Source organism: Ceratotherium simum, chromosome X (genome assembly GCF_057802395.1).
Source record: "Ceratotherium simum simum isolate JZ-2026a chromosome X, ASM5780239v1, whole genome shotgun sequence".
Classification (NCBI taxonomy): domain Eukaryota; kingdom Metazoa; phylum Chordata; class Mammalia; order Perissodactyla; family Rhinocerotidae; genus Ceratotherium; species Ceratotherium simum.
Window position 1 is genome coordinate 112,104,019 of NC_141940.1, and position 23,614 is coordinate 112,127,632.

General features: G+C 33.7%; 1 protein-coding gene across 4 annotated transcripts in view; it reads right to left on the reverse strand.

The window, feature by feature from the left end:
* The window catches only part of CNKSR2 (connector enhancer of kinase suppressor of Ras 2), a 251,073-nt gene that overhangs the window by 181,759 nt on the left and 45,700 nt on the right, over positions 1-23,614 (reverse strand). For all 4 annotated transcript variants that reach the window (XM_087427479.1, XM_004435189.3, XM_004435188.3 and 1 more), the window contains exons 2-3: positions 20,325-20,488; positions 11,375-11,577 (exon numbers count right to left, since the gene is read on the reverse strand). In XM_087427479.1, coding sequence (XP_087283605.1) covers positions 11,375-11,577; positions 20,325-20,488 — 367 coding nt within the window. The remainder of the gene's footprint in view (positions 1-11,374; positions 11,578-20,324; positions 20,489-23,614) is intronic.

The following is a 23,614-nucleotide window of genomic DNA, read 5'->3' on the forward strand; positions in this document are numbered from 1 at the left end:
CATATGTATATACTCTTCAGTGAAATATCTGTTCAAGCCCTTTGCCCATTTTCGATTTGGATTTTTGGTATTCTTACTATTAATTTCAGAGAATTCTTAATATAATCTGCATTCAAGTCCTTTATTGAATATATCTTCTCAGTCTACGGCTTGTCTTTCCATCCTCTTAACAGGATCTTTGGCATATCATAAGTTTTTAATTTTAATGAGGTCAAATTTATTGATACTTTTCTGGATTGTACCTTTAGTGTTATATCCTAGAAATCCTCACCTGACTCTAAGTCGTGTTTTTTTCTAAAAGTTTTACAGTTTTATTTTTTACATTTAGATCTATGCTCCATTTTTGAGTCAATTTTTGTATAATGTGTGAGGTTTGGGTAGAGGTTCACTTCTTTCCCTATCCCTATCCAAGTGTTACAACACCATTTGTTGAAAGACTATCCGTTCTCCACTGAATTGCTCTTGCTACTTTGTCAAACTTAGCTAACCATATTTATAAAGGTATAGTTCTGGACTTGTCTTATCTTTCCACCAATACCAGAGTTTTGATTACTGAAGTTATATACTTTAAATCAGGTAATTTCTTTTTAATATAAATTTAACAATCATACTGTCTGTAGCTATTAAAAAAATCCTCCTGGAAATTTTATGTGAACTTCATTAAACTTATAAGGAGATTTGAAGAGAACTGACATCTTTACTAAGTTGAGTCTTCTACCCCATAAACACAGTTTGTCTCTCCATTCATTTAGGTCTCGTTTGATTTCACACATCAGTGTTTCATAGTTTTCACATTACAGATTCTGTAGATTTATATGTAGGCATCTCATTATTTCCGCGGCAATTGTAAATTGTATCATGTTTTTAATTTTGTTTCCAATTGTTCATTGCTAGTATATAGGAATATGATTAATTTTTGTGTGTGGACTTTGTATCCTACAGCTTTGCTAAATTCACTTACTAGTTCTAAGACATTTTATAGATTATCTTAGAATTTTCTACACACAGACACATATTATCTGCAAACAGGGAAAGTTTAATTTTTTCCTTTCCAATCTCGATGCCTTTTATTTCCTTTTCTTGCCTACTGCACTGGATATGACTTCCAATACATTACTAAATAGGAGGGGTGAGAGTGGACAGCCTTGCCTTATTCCCAATCTTAGCAGGAAAGCATTCAATCTTTCACAATGAAGTATAAGGTCAGCTGTTACTTTTTATATATGTTCTACATCAAGTTGTGGTATTACCACTCTATAACTACCTTGCTGAGAATTTTCTCATGAATGGGTACAGGATTCTACCAAATGCTTTTTTTTACATTAACTGATATGACCACATGACTTTTATTCTACAATCCATTGATGTGGTAGAGTATAGCAATTTATTTTCAAGTGTTGAAGCAGCCTTGCATACTTGGAATAAATCCCATTTAGCGATGGTGTATAATTCTATTTATATATGGTTGGATTTGGTTTGTCAATATTTTGTGGAGGATTCCAACATGTAAGTTCATGAGAGAGATAGGTCTGCAGTTTCCTTTTTTGTATCATCTTTGTCAGGTACTGGGATCAGGATAATGATTGTCTCATAAAATGAGATGAGAAAGATTACCTCCTCAACTATTTTTTGGAATAGACTGTGTAGAATTGGTGTTATTTCTTCTTTAAACATATAGAATTCACCAATGAAATCATCTGGGCCTGGATATTTTTTCCCCCACCTCAAAGAGTTTCTAAGTACAATTCAATTTCTTCAATAGTTATAGGATTATTCAGAGAATCTACTTCATCTTGGATAAGTTTTGGTAGTTTGTGTTTTTCAAGGAACTGGTACACTTCATCTAAGCTGTCAAATTTATGTATGAAGAATTATTTGTAGTATTTCTTGATTATCCTTTTAATTTTGATTGACTTCTCTATTATGTTTCCATTTCCAGTTTCATTAATTTCTGCTCTTTTATCATTATTATTTGCTCCCTTCTGCTTGCTTTGGGCTTATTTCTCTCTTTTTTATAAAATTTTATTGCACTGTAAGAATACTTAACATGAAATCTACCTTATAACAAAATTTTAAGTGTACAAAACAGTATTGTTAATTATAGGTACAATGTTCTAAAGCAGATCTCTAGAACTTTTTCATCTTGCTTAACTGAAACTTTATGCCCGTTGCTTAGCAATTATTTTTCTATTTTCTTGAGACGGGAGTTTAGATAATTAAGATCTTTCTTTTTTTCTGATATAAGCATTCAGTGTTATAAATTCACCTCTCAGCACTGCTTTAGCTGTGTGCTACAAAAATTATGATTTATTCTATTTTCATTCTGTTCAAAGTATTTCTTTTTATTTCCTTTGAGACTTCCTTTCTTATTCACGGATTACTTAGAAGTGTGTTGTTTGACTTCTAGTTTGATTCCATTATGGTTAAAAAACACATTCTAACTGATTTCAATTCTTTTCAATGTGTTGAACTTTGTTTTATGATGCAGATATGGTCTATCCTGGTGAATGTTTCATGGGCACTTGAAAAGAATTTGTATTCTGCTGTTGTTGGATAAGTGCTCTAAAAAGTCAATCATATCTTGTTTGGTAGTGTTGTTCAGCTCTTCTAATCCTTACTGACTTTCTGTCTAGTAGTTTTATCAATTTTTGAGAGAGTGGAGATGAAGTATCCGACTGCAATTGTGGACTTGTCTACTTCTTTTTGTTCTGTCAGTTTTTGCTTCACGTACTTTGAAGCTCTGTTGTTTAGTACATACATCTTATCAGCAATTTCTGTTTCTTCTTTTTTGAATTATCTGTTTATATGCTCATCTATTGCATTTTGGCGTTTTTGTTTTTAATTTGAATGTAATATTCACATAGTACACATTAACCCTCTGCTTCTCCTATCTGTTTGTTCCACGTATTCTTCCCAGTTTATAATGTCTTATACTTTGTCATATTTTTCAATTTTATGTAGTCAAAGTCAAATAGTATATTTCTTTGTATCTTATTCCATATTTTTAAATACTTTATAAGTCTTTATACATCTAGAAATCATTTTTGGTCTATATTTTCTCCAATATTCTTAAGGATTTACATTTTCTACTTAAATAAATGATATACCTAAAGTTATTTTAGTGAACAGGTGGTGTTCTATCATTATTTATTTTCTAAAGGCTTAACCAAGTGCACCAGTACCATTTATTAAATGACCTTTTCTTTTTCCAATAGTTTTAAGATATTGTTTTCTAAATGATTCTGTATACCATAGTCTATTACGGGCTGTCTTTCACTTATCTGTTTATTCCTATTCAAAACGCAGCATATGTTTCAACATAATTTACTAAAACAGGAGACATTAAGAATTCAAACAAAGTTAATTAGAAAAAAACATATGTAATCAATTAATCTATGTTCTCAGAAAAAAAACAAGAATTAACCTCTTTAATTGTAAGTAGAAACCAGCTTTAAAAAATCTATCCTGTTGGACGTTTTCTAAAACTGGATTGTAAAGATGGCTGCATAGTTGTATATAAATTTACTGAAACTCATTAAACTGTATGCTTAAAATGGGTGAATTTTTTAGAATATAAATTAGGCCTCAATAAAACTATTTTTAAAAAAAGATGTAAAATAGGGGCCGGCCCAGTGGCGCAAGTGGTTAAGTGCGCGCACTCTGCTGCGGCGGCCTGGGGTTCGCTGGTTCGGATCCCAGGTGCGCACTGATGCACTGCTTGCCAAGCCATCCTGTGGCGGCATCCCATATAAAGTGGAGGCAGATGGGCACAGATGTTAGCCCAGGGCCAGTCTTCCTGAGCAAAAAAAAAAAAAAAAAAAAAAAAAAAGAGGAGGATTGGCAGATGTTAGCACAGGGCTGATCTCCTCACAAAAAAAAAAAAAAAAAAGACGTAAAATATAAGCACTTCTAGGAAAAAATCATTAATTAAAAAAAAACCCTACCCAAAGACCATTTTTGCTGCATTGAAGCATAAAAATTGGCATTTTAATTAACCATTCAAAAAGGCTTCTGGCATGATTACAAAGAGTTTGGGTTCCTAGGTTTGAAAAGGTCAAAGTCTGTTAATAAAATCTAAAAACTTCATTCAAAAGTGATGAGATAAATTACAACATGATTTTTCCCATAAATACTTAAAAGACTCTCATTTGATCTTCAAAATACACCAAAAGGAAAATCTATTTGATGACTGAATGCCTGTAGCAAACTGAATTCTAAGGCATGTTATCCACTTTCCTGACCACTCATATTTCAAGTAGGACAAGCTTCTCACTCAAGTTTAAATGTCAAGGAAACTTGAAAAAAAAATCTAAACATATACCAAGCAAAACACTGATCTTATCTTGTAGTGAATTCTCCCTAAAGTATTCATTTTAAAGGCAAATCATATACAACCATACTAAGAACCATTCTTAGCCAGAAAATATTAATGTTTGGTATGATGATTTTGGCTATACACATACATAAATTAGAAAAGGCTGACAGACAGGGTTCCAATCTTTGTGAGTTACCAAAGAGGATCATTCAATTAGGACTTAATGATCGTCTATGAGATTAAAAAAATGGATCTCTGTAGAATAACTGAACATGATCAGCACAAAAACAAAACAAAGTAGAGGAATTTGTTCTTAAGTGTAAAGAAACCCCAAGCTAGAGTTCAGGCTACAAAAAGAATATGGTGACTCTAAGTAAATTAAATTCATGGCAGGAAAGCTTTTTGATGGAGGAAAGTTTAAAAAAAAAAAAAAAGATAAAATTCTTAGCTCATAAATAAATGGCTGCTACAGGAACTATCCTATTTAGATCTTAAAAGTTAAGCAACTGTCCTTCTCAAATCAACATACAGATAATACAATGCTTAAACTTCTTTCTAGTGCAAAGGTTTATCACCCTATAAAAAATTATTCTTTGTATATTCTTTTCAAACAAAAGTATTACATTTATGGAAAAGTTATTAGTTCAGAAATCCTAAACAAATTAGAAACTAATAAGGAAAGCTAAAAAGCTAAGAAGTTAATGAGGAAATCTGGAAGGCCTTACGATTTCTCAGGTTGGCACTGTTGAGCTTGAGGAGCAGTCCACGAACAGTGGAGGTGCTAAACATCATTGCTCATCTCTGGAACAAGAGGTGCCAAGTGAATGCACTGAGCACATGAGAGGAAATAAGATCAAATAACAATGAGCTACAGTATCTGGTAGTGTTTGAGGTTCTTTTCTTTGTAATTTTTTTCCTCGTATAGAAATAATTTTCGTCCTACAGTTTCATATCATAGAAGAAGAAATTAGTTCACCCATTTTCTTAGATAAGGCAAAAGATATCAAGGAAATCCTTTTCTTTTTCTCAGAAAATATTTTTTTCCTTAGCACACTAACTCTTATGCCTTAAACATTTAAAAGGTTTTCAATGATATAAAAAGATATCTCAATGACCCCTTCAAAAAAGAATGGTCTTAAAAGGTATTTTACAAACAATTAGAATTAGGTATTGATGCTAAAAATGAGAGAAAAGAATACACTTTCACTATAACTAGTAAAATAAACTCTTTCTATAAATAATACTTTTGAACATTTTCAATGTTACTGTACAATGTGATACAGTGATCTGTAAACCTCCAATTATAGATTGATTTGGCAAAGCCACATAAAACTGCAAGAAAGATGGGTGTGAAAAACAGCAGGACGTAGGTTAAAAATAGACAAGTAAACTATGCATTGAAAATAAACAGTAAAGCTACCAACTGTGATTCATCTCTGAGGCTTTTCCTCTGGGAAAGTCTGCTGTTTCATTCAAGTAGGATTTAAAATAGGAGGAAAAAAATAATTTTGTTAGTGTTAGATTTTAAGAAATGTAAGGAGCTGGTTACTGAAAATAAATCTTATTTTAATGGAAGCTCCACTGAAGTTGGAGTTTTTGTGAATTGTAAGCATTTTTTCCCGAGCACCTTCACTCTTATGCCTTCAACAGTCAAAAGTTTTTGATGATATTAAAAGATATCTCATTGATGCCTTCAAAGTAGAATGCGCAATAAACTTCCTATAAATAAAATTCTATATAGCAATTTGAAGTATCAGGGCACAAAACAGAAAAGTGGTACTCTTATTTAGTGGTGCTCTTATTTACTATTTCTTTTTTGAAGAGAAATACCAAAGTGCAAATAAATGTTTATATATGCCACATTCCTAAGGATCACTTCCTCAAAATCCTTAAAAATTAGTCAGCATTCAAAGGAGATGTAGCATGACAAAGGAACATAACAAAGAAGAAACAAGAAAGGCTCTGGTACATACACAAAAATATTCAAATTATAATTTTCATACTAGATGAATGACTTCAGGCAAGTTACTTAATGTCTCTTATGCAAAATGGGGATAATGATACCTGCTTTGTGAGAATTCAATGAATTGATATAAGTAAAGCATCTTTTAAAGATTTTCGCCTATTCTTTCTTTTCCTTTCTTCCCCTCTTCAAGTGACATAGAACAAAAATTGCAATAAACTAATCATATTGCTGTGCATGCAAGTTCACCCCAAAATGTAATGAAAAATTTAATGTCAAAAAAATGTATTGTTTTTTTAAAATTAAACCAGTTGTTTAGGCATCAAAATAACCATATTTAACTGATAGAATTTTTTATTTTTCAATTAAAAAATTATACCGTATTGTATACCAAAGGAATAAACTAAGGTTAAAGCTCCAATGCTTGGCAATATTCGATTGCAGTGCCCATTTTAAATCCTCCAAATGAAAGCAAATCTACACTGACATATCAAAATATTAAGAATTTTTGGTCAGCATCACTTCTATGGAACTTTTATAATTAAGTACTTAAGCTCTAAGTTCTTCAAAAGCAAACAAAAAAAAAAAGACATGACATTCTTACCTTATATAAGAAAAGTATAAACACAGATTAGTGTTGTTCTAGAACTTAAAAATATTAACTAAATGTATTCGAAAAGAGGTAGGGAGTTAAATCACAATTCTACAAGTCACTAACAAATTTTGTTAGTGTTTATCCTTTGATATTATGTAAAGGGAAATAAGTTGGATATATTCTTCACATGGCTTTGGTGAACAAGGTCAATGAATTATAGAATATCAATATCATAGAAGAGAACTTCAAATTCTGCAGGTCTTACATCCTTATTCTAAAAAGAAAATAAAAACAGAGGTTAAGGTTCAAGGTTACCCAGGGCTAGAGGCAGAGGTGAAGCTCAACTCTTTCTCAGCCCTCTGTTCTTTTATACTACTTCATGATGCATTTCAGCAATAATGGTCATGGAGAACACTGCTCTTTTGGCTTTTCTAGCATTGATTAATGTGTTTTGTTTCCTGTGTAGTTTGTAGGACACACTGAAACAAGAGGGCATGTGGAGTGTTGTCTTGTGCTCTCGCTGCTACCTAGAAAACATTTTTTTCTTTGAAAGGAATAAAAATATAACTTAAATACACACCCACTATCAATCTCTAATAAAAGTCTGGCCACCTGTCAGGAAAACAAACAGCCTAAACATTTCACCTGGCACAGTTATAGATAAAATCCTATTATAGTTAAATTGATTGCAGGACCTTCTGAAATTTATATTAGCCAAGGAGCAGTTAAGATATTCATACAGCCCATGCAGAGGAGGAAGCAAAGTCAAGCTCCCAAATATAGAAGTAGCACTGATCATTTGCCTTTCCTCTTTTCCCTCACCCCTAAAAGATTAAGAATCTATGAAAAAGGGAAGTTAATATTATATAAAACTAGCCTGAAGTACAAAGCATTTCACAGAAAAATTTCTTCAAAGAGGAGTTCTCACTTACCTTTAACTCACAACCCATTCATGCATTCCAGTTTTCATGACTTCTAAGTAAAACCACTAAGCTGTTGCTGGTAAGGTCACATATATCCTGATTCCCTAACCTACCACATACTTTCAGTCCTTACCCCACCTAACCTCTCAGCAGCATCTGACCTAGTGACCACTTCCTTTTTCCTCTAAAACTCTTTACTCCCATCTGTTCTCACCACACACATACACAAAAAAAAGTGATTATGTGAAGTGATGGATGTGTTAACTAACCTTATTGTGGTAATCATTTTGCAATATATATGTGTATCAAACCATCACATTGTACACTTTAAACTCACACAATGTTATATGTCAATTATATCTCAATAAAGTTGGGAAAAAATAAAACAATACCAAAATCTCAAAAAAGAACCCACTCATAAAAAACAAAAAAACCCTGTTTACTCCCTTTGCTTCCATGACACCACTCTCAACTACTTCTCTCCTACCTCTCTAGTTATGCCTTCTTATTTTTGTCCATAAGCTGAACTTCTAATCATCCTTCAGCTGTTAGTGGCTCACAGCTCATTCCTTCCAGTTCTTTTCATTCACTCAAAAATATTTGTTGATCACCTACCATAGGCCAGGAACTCTTTTAGATAATTGTGATAGCAGTGAACAAAGCAGATGAAACTCCCTGCTCTCTTGAAGCATACGTCATATAAAGAGTAGTCAGACAAAACCAATATGAATAATATATAAGTAAATTATATAGTGTATTAGAAGGGTATAAGTGTTAAGGAAAACAAATAGAGCAGGATAAAAGGAATCTATTCTAAAACTCTCCTTAGACCATCATAGCATTATATCCATGACTTTAACTATCACTTATATTTTAACTACTTCCAAATCTCTAGCAACCATATATCTGTTTCTGAGCAGCAATACTCCAAGGACCTTTTCACAATTTATCATGCCAGACACTCAACACTTGTCTTCCACTATAACCCGTTCCTCCTATTTTGATAATGGCATTACCATCCACTGGGTCAGCAGAGTCAGATACCTCTTATTCACTCCAGACGTTTCCCTTTTCTTTAGTCTCTAGATCTTTCCTGTCACTGAGTCTTATTTATCTGCATAAATATCCGTAACATTCTTCTATCCTCACTGCTGCTTCTCTAGTTAAAAATCTCAATAAATAGTAGTGGAAAGGATCAACTCTGTATTCAGACACCTGGATTGAATCCTGGCTCCACCACTTACTTGTCATTTGGTTTTGAACTTAACCTCTGTTAAGTAAGTTAAGTGTTAGTCTTCCTATCGGTAAAATGATGCCAACCCCCCTAGGCTTGCTTTGATTAAGTGAGTGTGGCTGGAGGTATCAGCATCAGAATCACCAACAGTGCATCAGCATGATTAATTCCTAAAATAGCCTCTTAACTGGTTTCCCTTCCTCCAACATAACTCTTCTCTAATCTTTCCCAACACTATAGCCCACATAATCTTCAAAATTCACAGGTCTGAACACAGCAATGACCCTAAACAGGTCCCCATTGCCTTCAGCATAAAGTCAAAATGCCTCAGCAAGGCAAAGAATTTTTTTTTCTCCTCCTTCTTCTTCCCTTTTTAAAACTTAAGCTGTTAAAGCATCATCATTATACGCAAGCTAGCCTGGAGCTGAATTTTTCTGTGAATGATCATCAAAATATAAATTTGAGTTTCTTTTTTCAGTTTACAGTCTCAGTAGATTTTTCAAGTTATCACAAAGTTGTCTTTTTTTTCCTTCCAAGTATTTTTATGATCAAATGTTAAATGGCCTTTGATTTAATTGATCACCATAATATGATATTAACACAAAATAAGCATTGTGAGAACCTTTGCAGCAACGGAAGCCAAACAGACGATTTAAGTTATTTCCTTCAGGCTTTTTGTCACATTTTCTCTTCCTATGAAACAAACACAAAACACCATTGATTGACTGCATGGATTGCTATGTGTGTGTCTGTATGTTTTTGTATGTGTATATGTGCTCATGTGTGTATGTAGGTGAATTGGTATTTACTAAGAGCATCTTATTAGATGATAAAAATGCTACCTTAAAAAATTATATTATACAATAAAGTCTCAGAAACTCTTATAATGTTCTAGAAGCCATTTATGTGATTTTATAAACAGCCATATCTGCCATTAAGTAAAAACATTCTCTAATCATTCTATTTATTTATTTAACAAGTACTAACATAAAAAGAAAATATAATGAAATTTATTATATACAAATATCGAAGCTGAGCAAATTTACAATTATAGGACAGATGATAGTATAAGAAGATATAACTAAAATCAAGTATGCGTTATGCTTTCTGATTACTGAGAAGCCTCCTGAAATAAGTTTATTGCATTACTTGAGGACTAAGCCATATTTTAAATATAATTTACTCATTGATCACTATATAACTTGTAGAATTTATGCATTTAAAGTACAATTACTTTAAACAATTGATAAATGTGGTTTAGACAACTATCAGAATTAAATTTTAATGATGTCATAATGCAAAAGAAACATGCCATCCACCAATTAATTATCAAAAAGCTAATAATATACAGCTGAGTGTTCAGATTTGGATTTAGTATCATCATGTTATAAGTTATTATTAATATATATAAATTTAGACTATACAGAATTAAGTAAAATTACCTAAACTTTTATCTCAAAAATACAAATACTTTATTTTTAATATAAGGCCTCATATTTTTAAAAAGCCAAAATATAATAATATATGTACGTGTAAATGTATATCTTCCTGACAATTATTCAAGAATTCTGGTTAAAATTGTGTATTATCAGAGTTTATGATGATAGACAAAGTGTATTTTAAAGTTTGATTATTTAACCATTACAATACAGTACATACCCCTTATAAAAAATTTCAAAGATGAAAATAAAGAGCTTATTTTGTTTTTTTAAACAGCTATAATCTGTTTTACCATTATGTTTAACCCCATATACAATTTTAATCTAACTTTTTCCATTTTATATTATGAAAACTTTTGTTATTTCATGTGTTCCAAGGCAAATTAAAATTAACTAAACTAGAAAAAAAGTCCTAAAACTGTGTTCATGATATCCAAAATTGTGCAATGTGAATAATAATAAAGAATGAACAAAGCGGGGGTAAGGAGGAGACATGCAATGCATGCTATGAAAGTGTCAGCATGTAATTACCCATTTAAAACAGTAAATAGAATCCTAACGGTCACTTCCTTAAATATGACCAATTATTAAAAAGAATAAAGAAAATCAGGAGACATAGCAGTACTATAAATCTTATGACAGCCAAAAATGACTTTGCTTATAAAGCAGTAAAGGTATTTTGAAATTGTCAGGGACTAATTACTGATTGGCTACTTAGCTGGATATAAAATTTTACAAGTGATTAATATCTATTTTATGATACCCCTATATTGTGGTGAATCATAATTAGACATTTGTTACTTGATATTCCTCTGTCTAATCCTTTCACAAGAAAATATGAAATAATGTTATATTCAAACTGGTGTCAGAGGAGGATTACTTATGAAACATATGGAAGATTTTACCTGTCCAACCAGGCAAGCAGACTCTTGGCTGCTCCAATCAAATCCACAACTGAAGTCAGAAAGTCATTTGGCAATTTTCGGCTAGTTCTCCCATCATAATGACCACTCCTTCTCCTCCCTGTTATAAAATTCTGTAGATTTTTTGCAGATGCATTCAACTTGTGAGAAAGGGTTTTTAGATTTTCTGTTTCCAAGCCATAATTCTGAATAAAAAGAGAACAAATATACTTAAAGTCAATATTTTATTCCTTCATTAAAATATTTACTGAGTATACTACATACAGGCAATGGAACGAGTGTTAAGAGATACAAATGAATAAGGATAGGGCGACTGGCCTAGCAGAACCCACAGTCAAGTGAGGATTTAGGGAAATGTCAGATAAATTACAACAAAATGTGTTAAGTACTAATATGAACATGGAAAGATGAGGGCATTATATCTTGGAACTATGTCACCCAAGACAGAAAGATTATAAGGTCTCATAAGTGTGCGTGCATGTTTTTTTTAAACCCAAACCTAAGTTTATTTACTTGTGAAATTCACTATTATCAACAATTATTTTTGAGTATCTATTTTATTAGCATATGCAGTCATAAATTTAAGTACTAGGAAAAATTCTGCTTCCCAAAAATGAGGACAGTAAGCACAACTCAACAATAAAATGAGAAAGCAAAAACTAAATCATATGCAATATACCTTTATTCTGTGTCCTCTCCATAATGACTCACATAAAAAGTTTCTTTTATAATACGGTACCAGGAAAATCTTGGCTTCATCAGGGGAACCAATACACACTTTTTCCTTCTCAAAATACAAATTGTAAAACTAAACTTACTCTTATTTCTGTCATGGTTGCATCAGTTCACAGTCAAATACAAAGCATATCTAAAGCCATCAATGACTTTTTGGTAAGTATTTTAGTTTTCTTCTTTTCCTTGGTCTCATTTTTCAATTTCTAGTAATATTTATTATTTCACTCTAAATATTTTTTCTATAAATTACTGCAGAAAGAAGTTATATGAATAAATATAAATAAGCTTTCTACCATATTCAATAGAAAATATTGTAGGATCCCCTCAAATAAACTTTTGTAACTTGAAATCTTTCCCTATTTAATTTTAAAACAGCTAATTGTGAGTTGTAAAACACCTCTAAGAAAGTCTGGTTAAGACAGAGAAAGACAAACACCAAATGATTTCGCTCATATGTGGAAGATAAACCAACACATGGACAAAGAGAACAGTTTAGTGGTTACCAGAGGGCAAGGGGGTGGGGGGTGGACAAAAGGGGTAAAGGGGCACCTATGTATGGTGACCGATGAAAACTAGACTATTGGTGGTGAGCACGATGCAGTCTACACAGAAACTGATAAATAATAATGTACACCTGAAATTTCACAATGTTATAAACCATTATGACCTCAATAAAATAATTTTAAAAAAACAAAAGACTGGTCAACTTGATCAAAGGATGACCTTGATCAAACTACTTAGCAGCACATACATTACTGTCACGTGTAAAATTAAAAGTACTATTACCTTACAGAAAATCATAGAACCCAAAGAATGTTTGATAACCTCTGAGGCCCAAACAAATAATTATAAGTGTGATTTACCATCCTTTTACAGTTGAGGAAAGTGAGACACGGGGATTTTTTGGTTTGCTTAAAGAGCTGAGTTTAGAGTAGTCAGACTTCAGAATGGGACTACAACTCACCAGGCCACCTGTGGGGGGACACCTCTACCACAATTTCTTAGCACCAATATTCTACTCTTGGTTCAAGCAGAGTGGTGACAAGAGATGAAGCAAAATGAAAGATAAAATACTGGGGAAGTGAAAAGGGGAAGCAAATGGCACAGTGAATTTTTTAGCTATATTAAGTCACCAACCACTGGATACCTACTTTATATGAAATTTAGGTTTATTTTTTCTATGGTAATTTAAGAAAAGAAAGAACTTAGAGGAGAAAAAAGGAGGGACTAGAGGAGGGTTTGGATACATAAACATTAAATACCAAGTTACGTACATTACCACAAAAGGTTTAATAGTGATAAAGTCTGATTGTTCTTTGCCGAGAATTTACATTTTTATTAAAAGAACTCTTTTTTTTGAGCCATGGATTTAAAAAAAAAAAATAGTAAATATTCACTGCTAAATTTGAACTAGAATATTCTCTCAAGTTAAAAGGTTTGGTTTGCATAATTAAAACAACATTCTATTCAAATTCTATTGCATTTGAGCATGGATTATCTGTGAAACATTTGGGGATTTTATCCAGCTTGTCACTGTATTAAGAAGGAAATCCTTTTGTAAGTTTATTAAAGATATTCTCTAATGACTAGGTAAGAACAATTTATAATTGTATCAACTAAATTTAAATGATACTTCCCCAAGTGCTTGAAACTATTTCCAGAAGTTTTTCCTTGTGTTAAAACATTTTCCACGAAGTACAGTAGTGTTTGCACTTTTCATTTTTGTATATTAATGATTTCAATGAGGAAACATTTGTTTACAAACAAATTATAATAATTTCTTAAAGAAGCTCAAATTGTAATTGTTTACTATAGAGGAATCTAATCAATCAACCTGGTAATGTAACTTTCACTCTGTAGTCATTAGCCCCCATAGAAGATGAATTTAAATTATCTTTTTATATATAATATTAGCAACTCAAATACTTTATTAGAAAAGGTAAAAATAAATTTAAAATAATACAGATCTCCCTATAAATAAAAATCTGAAGGCAAAGTAAAAATATTTTGAAGCCTTCAAAATTTTAGATAATATTAAAATTATTTTTTTAATACAACCCAAGAATTAGGGAATAGAAAAATCTTCTGGATGAAACCTGGAAGGATACCCTGAGAAGGTCTCCTAATTTGGAAACCTACTAAAAATATCCTATGTGGAGCAGAGGTGAAAAACAAAGAAGACAGACGAATGCAGTGGCAAGAAGAGACAAAAGATATGTAGTAGAGGTTGGAAAGGGCAATTCTTAAAACTTATTCTAGTTAACAAATATAACTAAACAGATAATTCAAAAGCATTTTTTAAAAAATTCCAGAAGAATATAAAAATAGGTTAGAAGCTCCTCTGTATATAACAGTGTCTATGTGGTACTATTTTAAGAAAAGGGATGGATTAAGTGATCTCTCAAGTTAATTTTTATCATCACAGTTCTCAGTTCTAAGTAGCTCAAAATCAATTACTGACAACAGATATCTTCTTGCTATTTCCTTCATGAAAGTGGATCGTTTGTTGTGACTCGCTAAGTCACCAGTAAATCACACTCCTTCGCCCAAAAGGTAAAGAAGCGACACGTAAATGAAGCGCCCCTTTGCTTTGGCCAGAGATATGCATATAAGAAGCACTGCCTCAACTTTTGAAAATTGCCAGTTTATTCATTACAGACTTGCTTCTTACTGGATATGCATGGGAAAAGTAGACATTACTATTGGTATAGAAAGGACTACATCCAGAAAACAAAAGCTTGGACATAAAATGTACTTAGCTATTTTCTTTGTCCTATATGTTACCTATTTGTTCATATACTTGGCCAATAACATGCCTGCCAGGAACCAGTCATGACTCGACACTGATTCAACATAGCCAGGCTAGTCTTAAGGAATTAGTGCTAAGTTCATACCGTTCTTCTCTTTCAATCATATGCACACAAAAGCACACGAAAGAAAGGAATGAAGGAATACACTTAATATTTTAGAAAATCGAGTTGGCTATATCTTCACTAATGGCAAATTCTCACTAAACACTTAACTAAAAATATTCAAATATTGGCACCACATATTTTACAATGTCAATGCTATTTTATTCAGAGCTGTTACTTTGAATGCATCACGTAGCAGGTGTTTCGGTCTTATAATATTTTGCTTTATAAATATGAGTGAGTCCTAAAAGGATGGCTTTAATGAATTTTTTAGAAATGAATTATTTTGAGATAAATGAACCAAGCAATTATGTTGCAAAGAAACAAATCCTAGCAATTGAAGACATCAAAATTTTCATGCAAAATACCTATTATATGAAAAGTACATGAAGAATGAAATGAAAACCACTCTTATCCTGTCATAAATGATTCACTTATACTTCCCAATAAAAGATGTATTGTCAGAACATAAATTAATGGCTATACATTAAACTATATATATTTTATTTATGCTTTACTATTTTAGTTATTATACTGTGCTTCTCTACTGAAGAGAAGTATACTAAATGATAGCATAACAGCTGGAAAGAGTTAATACACCTCCAAATCATGAACAGCTTACTTCTTTCTAGAATAACATGGTACAAACAATATAGTTGGTGCTTAATAAATATATGTTGTATTAATGAACAAGTTACTAAATAAACCTTTGATTTTCATCAGCTTCCATAACATTTATTCCCCATTAGGACTAACTTAAAGTCAAGGCAGATGAAAATATTCCACAGCTTAAAAGAAACAAAGAAATTTGGTAATTTTTCTGTGTCTTCCTTACACCAGAAACAGAAACTTCAGAGTCAGAGGCTGTGTAGGCCAAAGAAAAAATTACAGTTCTCTGGAAAAAGGCAAAGAACTTCATTCAGTAACATAACTTCATTCAGTAACATAACATTAGTTTAACATATTCTACATGCTAAGCACTGGGCAGAAAGCATATTGGATGACCAAAAAATCTAAGCAAAGAATTATAACGTGATAGAAAAGTATAAGTTGCCTTTCTTCCCATCACTTCCCATTCTGCACCAGCCATATCAAAATTCTCATTTTTCTCCGAACACTCCATATTCTTTCACAATTTTGTTTTTACACATGATATTTCTTCTGCCTAGATAACTTTTCCCCAACTTTTTTGTGTGGCAAACATCTACTCATCCTGCAAATCCCAATGCAAATTCCACCTACACTTCCTGGATCCCTCAGTAGTGTTTATGATTTCCTTCTGAACTCCCCTTGGATTTTCTTTAAATCTATATTATCTTTTAATGACTGTTGGCTTCTTTACTGGACTGTGTACATCTTAAGAGCGTAGACTATGCCTTTTTCATCTTTGTATTCCCTCTGGTAGTGCTATTTAAGCATGAATATCTAACTGTTAAAAGTAGAAATAAATACAGTAGATATAAGGAAAAAGTAGCAAGGCCGGAAGAGACATTACAGTTTTAAAGAGACAAAACATAGTTCCCCATTCCCAACAGCACAACTCCTGGTCTAGTCAACACAGCTTGCTGATAAGAGATCTCACCTCCTGATTTTATACGGGCATTTAGAAGTAAATCAGAATTCACTGCTCAGGAATTTGCTTTATATTCACCGGAAAAACATCTGTTGCATAAACTAGAAGATGGCTGCACTTTTAACTTGCTAATGTATAGCCATTAGGAAGTGGTGAAAAGGAAGTTTAATATTTGACCTCTTTGGGAAATGTGACCAATTTATTGCTAAATAAACACAGAACAAATTTAATGCTTTATTTTTTCCCAAGAAAATGATGCAGAACTTTAGAGGGATTAAAACTCAGCATATGAAGAGAGTTATTTACCATAGCTCCATGACTCGAACATTAAAATGGTCTAGACATATATCTCTGATGTTATCCTTTTAAGTAAGTTCAGTTCAGCAGATTGTTTATGGACCAAACTCCAAAGCCTACAGGTCTAGACTATCTGTAGGGTAGCACCGTAATCATCAATCTTATTTCCTTCTTCAAACTGGCAGTGTGAAGCCCGCACATTAAGTGGTTCACCTATGTGGAGCCCAGCTGACAAGACATACACCCTGGACTTCAAGCTCTGACACACCCAACTATTACTGTTACAGAAGATGTGGCAAATAGGGGACTGCTAGATCAGATGCCCATCTCCAAGCCACTTCTATTGCACCCTCATGCCTGACTCGGATTTGGAGACCAGTATGCAAAAACACTGTGGATTCCTACCTTACTCTGAGTACTATCTTTTATTTCAGGTGTGATTTCTTTGATTTGATTCAGATAAGGGATAGAGTACAAGTGAGTGTTCTGGTCTGAACTGATTTCTCTTATCTCAGGAATAGGGAAATAAGAAGATCCTCAAACTATCATGTAAAAAATGTATTAAGTCTCTTTCATGGCTACTTTCAAAAGATATTTATTTAGCATCTACTTTGCCAGGTGTATTTGTGCTACACACTAGGTGTTCAATAAGCATAGTCCCTTTTCCCACATAGCTTACAGTCTAGTGGATGAAACAGACATTAAACTGATAAATACACATATAAATACATAATTACAAAATGAGATGAGGGTTAAGAAAGAGAATAACAGTGAGGGGCTAATTTTAGACCAAACAAGGATGAGGAGTGATCAGGGAATGTCTCTTTGAGGAAACGACAATTAAGGTAAGACTGACATATGTAAGTGGGAGGTGCTACTCAACCAATCTGGTTTCAGATTCTACTCTTCTTCAGAAACTGTTTTCAGCCAGGTCTTTTTTCCTTGCTTATCCTGTTGGCTTTTAGTGAAATCTGATGACATTATTGATGCTCCTTAATGAAAATAACACTCTCTGTTGCTTTTGTGACAACCTTTCCACAGTTGTCTTCATGCTTCTCTGACCACTTCATAGGCCTCCTCTGCAGCCTCCTCTTCTTGCTTCCCAGCCTGTGTGTCGAGCTGCGTCCTTTGTTCTTGATATTCCACAGGACTTCCTGGGTGATCTCTCTATCTATGGATTCAATCCCTATATCCTTGAGACTTTCAAATCTATATCTTCAGCCACTTCTCAGCTCCAAATTCCTATGTTCAATTGTCTGAGGAGTATCTCTTTCCAGATAATCCAGAGATGCCTCAAATTCAACAACTCCAAAACTCAATTCATATTCCCACCTAAATCTGTTCTTGCTGCTATTGCCCATCTTCATTACTGCAAAATCATCTACTCTATCTCTGGAGCTACAGAAGATGGAATCTTGCTCAACTCCTTCATCTCACTCCTCACATTCACCAGATCTTCTCTATTCCTGTTGCACATCCTCAGTTCAAGCCCTATTCATAGCCTAAGTAGATTATTTTAAACATTTCCTAATCATTCTGTCTTCAGTTTATGCCCACTCCATTCTACCCTTTTCACTACCATCGGTTACCTTTTTAAAGCAAATATTTCATCATTCTTGCATGGTTATCCACACTAGGAAGTACAAATCTCTTATCAGGACGTTAAGGTACTTTTATAGTCTGGTCCTATTCTATCTTTTAAAGCCTAATTTTCTGCCACCGTTTCCCACCTATTTTTGTCATCTCAAATAGCTTACCATTTTTCAAACACACCAGGCATGCTCTTTATTCTGTGTACCTGTGTACCTGCTGTTTTATCTACCTGGAATGTCCTTCCCTCTGTTCCTCCTCCTACCAAACATGCTCATCCTCCACTCGGCTGCTTAAATACCACTGCTTTTGCAATATGAGCCCATCTACCTTAGTCAAAGATAGTTATTCTCTCTTCTGTGCCCCCATAATACTTATATCATACTTTTATTTTAGTAATTTTACTACAGTATTGTAATTATTTGTATGTCACTCTCCCCCGACTAGGCTTTCCAAGAGGGCAGGAACTAGATTTTATATCTGACACACAGTGCTGAGTGTATTAATTGATTCTCGAATTATGTTTACCTACTCATTTCCTATTAATCATCATCTATAACATAATAATACATCATAAACATCATAATGTAATAATAGTTACTACTTATTGAATACCTATTGTACGCCAGGCACTGAATTAGGCACCACAGAAACACTATCTCACTTGCTTTGCACTACATCAAGAAGAGGTAGTTGTTGTTATCTCCATTTTAAATAAAAGAACTAAGGCTATGGTGAAATTACTTGCCCACAAGTGTCAGTAATCGACTCAGCCAAATTTCAATCCCAGATTATTCTATTACAAGACTCATGTTCTTTCTCATTGTAGCTCTAGCCCCCTCACAAACATCTGGAAGAATTTAAAATCAATCAGGTTAGTGTCTTCTTACCTAACATGGAAAAAAAATCTATGTTCCTCTCAGAATATCTAATGTACTATCAGAATCTTTCAGGATTATTTTGATATTGATTTCTCTTGTCTAACTAGGCACTGCTCTTTTAATATACAAAAGTAACCATATAATGTACAATATTCAGTTTTCATTGGAAGTATACATAAAGAACATTCAAATAATTTGATTATTTTAAGGATGATTTTTCTAAAATAGGATTACTTAATATTTGTTATACTAAATCAAAACTTTTAGAAGGGAATGGACTTTACAACTGATTGTATACAATTGTATATCCCAAATGCTGCTGTGAAAACTCCCTTGGGGAGCTCTAACTCAAGTTTTTCAAGTAGCTAAATGTAATGTCACCAGTTGAGTTATAAGCCTCCTTAATTTGTAATGTGGCACTGTATAATACACCAAATTCAACGAAGGAGGAAAATACCACATCCAGTTGGTTGAGAATTAGGGTTTTTTTTTCCTACTCACATTTCAATTATTTTAAAAAAGAAAAGGAGGGGCTGGCCCAGTGGCATAATGGTTTAAGTGCGCATGCTCCGCTTTGGCGGCCCAGGGTTTGAGGGTTTGGATCCTGGGCATGGACCAACGCACCGCTTGTCAGGCCATGCTGTGGCAGCGTCCCACATAACGTAGAAGAAGATGGGCATGGATCTTAGCCCAGGGCCAATCTTCCTCAGCAAAAAGAGGAGGATCGGCAACAAATGTTAGCTCAGGGATAATCTTCCTCAAAAAAAAAAAATTCACATTGTGTAAAACTAAGACACAAAGTATATCCGCTCAGTGTTAAAACACATCAAATAAATTGTTTAAAAAAAAGAAAAGGAAAATAAGGAAAGAAACAAAAAAATAAAAAAGGAAAGAAAACAAGAAAAAAAGTGAAGTTTCCCTTCCCATCAGTTTTATGTCCTTACCAGTGCACACAGAAGGTCAACTGCTTCCAAGATCAGTTCCTGGTGGCCAATGCGGCTGACCCCCAGATCTTCTAGCTCCTGATGTGTAATGCGCAGCAGCTGGTCCCCACTGATCTTCTCTCTCTCAAAATTCTTAATATACTGCTGCAAACAGTCATCAAGACCTGCAAAAGAAAAATATAGAAGACGAGAATGAAAAAAGTTGAATCAAACAAATAGGAAAAAATAAAACAAGCATTAACTCCTAGCAAGTCACAAGTTAAGTCCATTTCAACTCTGGATTAGTTCAATCATCCATCTTTTCTCAACCCATATATGGGCTGCAGTGGGGGAAAAAAAAATCACTTCATCATATCCCTAGTTGTTAGGTTCCTATTTGAATTTTCCTCAGCAATTACTGGAAATCTTTACCTTTCTTGTCAGCAGTTCTCTTTGTTGCCTATTTCACAAAATGTGCTAATGGGCAGGTCCCCCTACTTGCAAACTTATCTGCACACCACTCGTCCTTTCTTCTTTACTCTCATTGCAGAGGGAGGGGTATCCTTCTTCCTGTACAGGCTAATCGATCTTCCTATGCTCTGGAATCTCATCTTCTGCCACTTTAACACTGCTTCAACAATTAAAAAACTAAATGCTCTCTTTATTTCAACCATTTTCTATTCATTAACTCCTTCTGTATTCCAACTTCTACCATCTTAAAAGACAAAATAAAACAAAACAAAACCCTTTCCTTGATTTCCTTGATCTTGTGTTCCCCACTAGTCTCTTATTCCCTTCAGAGCCAAGCCCTTTTACCTCCTCATGACAAAGCACACCTTAATCCAATATCACTTGGATTTTACCCAAATCCAAAAGCGGAAATCCAGAGTGGACACCTTTTTCAAGATTACTCAGGGCACTGTATAAGTGATTAGCCAGGCTATAGACTGGGCCAGCTTTAATCACCTATGAAATGGTCTGATACAAATGGTGAACTGAACTAACAAGATTTCTTCTCTCCAGACTTTTAAGTAAGGAGTATCAAGAAAAAGAGGCAATTTGCAAAAACTAAAATGTCTTGATTATATCAAGGAGGGAGACGAGAGGCCATAATGGGCTACAAACCAGCTCAAATTATGACAGAGCAGAAATTATAAGCAAGTAGAGAACGCAGAGACGAAGTTCGACCAAATGTGCAAAGGGAAGCAAAGAGCCATAACAGAGGGATTATGTAGCCATTGAGAGAAGAAAAGAGGCAGTCCTATAAGTGGCCTGGTTCCTGATAGGGTCTAATACCAGGCCGTGACACATGTCCTTACTATATTCCCAAACTTTCTTAAAGTAACTTGACTATAGTCTCTCTATACTATCTTTTCTTTCTTTCATTCTCCATTGGTATGTGTACATCACTCTCTCCTGGTTCTCTTTGCCTCTTTCTAGATTCCTTCTCAGTCCCCTTTCAGGACACTTTCTCCAACTGTCCTAAAAAATAGTTGCTCTCCACTCCAGGGACCCGTCCCTGGACCCCTTACCCCTCACTCTTTACATTCTAACTGAACAATCTCATCCATGCCCATGTCTTCAACTACCATCTAACACCCCGTATTTCCATTTTAGACGTCCTTCATGAATGCCAGACCTATCTACACATCTCAATATGTCCATAACACAACTCCTCATTTTCCCCTCCAGGAGTCTCCCTGCTGCATTCACTGTCTCAATGAACGGCACCACCATCTATCCTGGTATAAAAACTGTCTTAGACTTACCCACCTTCCTTATATCCCCGCATCCAACCAACCTCCATGTCCTCACAATTGGTCCTCTGAATTATCTTTTACATATATCCTTTCCTCTCATTTTCCACTGCCATCTTCCTAAATCAGGCCATAAGTATCACTCATCTGGACTAAAGCAGTTTCATGGTTTTCCCACTGCTAGTCATTATCCCCTTCAATTCATCTTTCCCAACATAAAAATTCTGATATCATTCTCTATCTCAAAATTTTTCATTGATTCCTCATATTTATGACAGAATAAAATCTGAACTTTATATAGTGTTCAAGGCCCTTCCTACTCTGGACCTTGCCTTCCTATACAAATTCACTGCAGACACCCTCCACACTTCCCAATCTCCCACTCTATAGACCTCCATTACAAGAATGCCCACATTATATTGTAATTTTCTGTTTCCATGTCTATGTGCCCAATAAATAGCCTGGAAATTCCTTGAAGTTGGACACTGTGCCTTCTGAATTTGGAGAACCCAGGCCTTAGCACAATGACTGACACAGAGTACTGCTCAATAACTGTAAACTGAACAAATTAGACATTTAATTTTATGCTATGTAACCTGATAGAAGCAAAAAAAGAACATTTTAAATAAAAGCTAAATCTAAAAATAGAGTGGGGAAAAGAACCGTTTGGTACATGGCATTTTGAAGCACTCATGTCTTGATACATTGCAGAATAATATGAGATAGAATGTTACTATTTTGAGTTGATTTTTCTCAGGATTCCTCCATGTAAACGAATGATAAAGTATCTCCTAGAGCACCAATGCCAGCATCATTAAGGTTACAGACCATGTCACATACTCAAGTGGTAGGGTAGAAATAAGGGAGAGAGGCTTATCCTATATCTCATTGATTGGTACCTAATTTAATTATTGAGGTATATTACTCCATAATATAGGAAGTATCTTGGCTCCTATATTTAAAATGTAAAATACGTGGTAAATAAACAGGTAGGGTATTATAATAAAATTATAATAATGTCACTTTATGTCAATACATGTATTTCTAAACTATAAGGTGATTTCATATATATTTCTTCTCACCTAAATTATAAGTAATGAATGGCCTTATAATATTTTAGAGTTGTTGTTTTGACTGAAAGGTCAAAATCAACATCTCAAATCTGTTTATGGAGAAAATATGGTCCAGAAAGAGTCATCTACAAAATTCACAAAAATGAATACATTATAAAATAGGGCTAAAGGCCTGAACCTCATGATTCTAGATCTATGCAGCATACATGTAATAATTAAAAGCCCTGTCACTCACTCATACACCATTTTATTTAAAATAGAGCTGTCCAATTTTCAAGAATGAGAAATTCTTGTAATTATATGACTAGTCTTCAAGACTGTAACATTTATTAAATAGATAAAATGAGAAGAAATATATACCAGATATTAAAAATGTTATTACCTATCCCATTCTCCTAAGATTTTAAGCTCTAATCTTCCATGAATTATTTCCTTAGGTTCCACCAAATTTTACCCTTTCTTGTTGCTATGTTCTAAATAA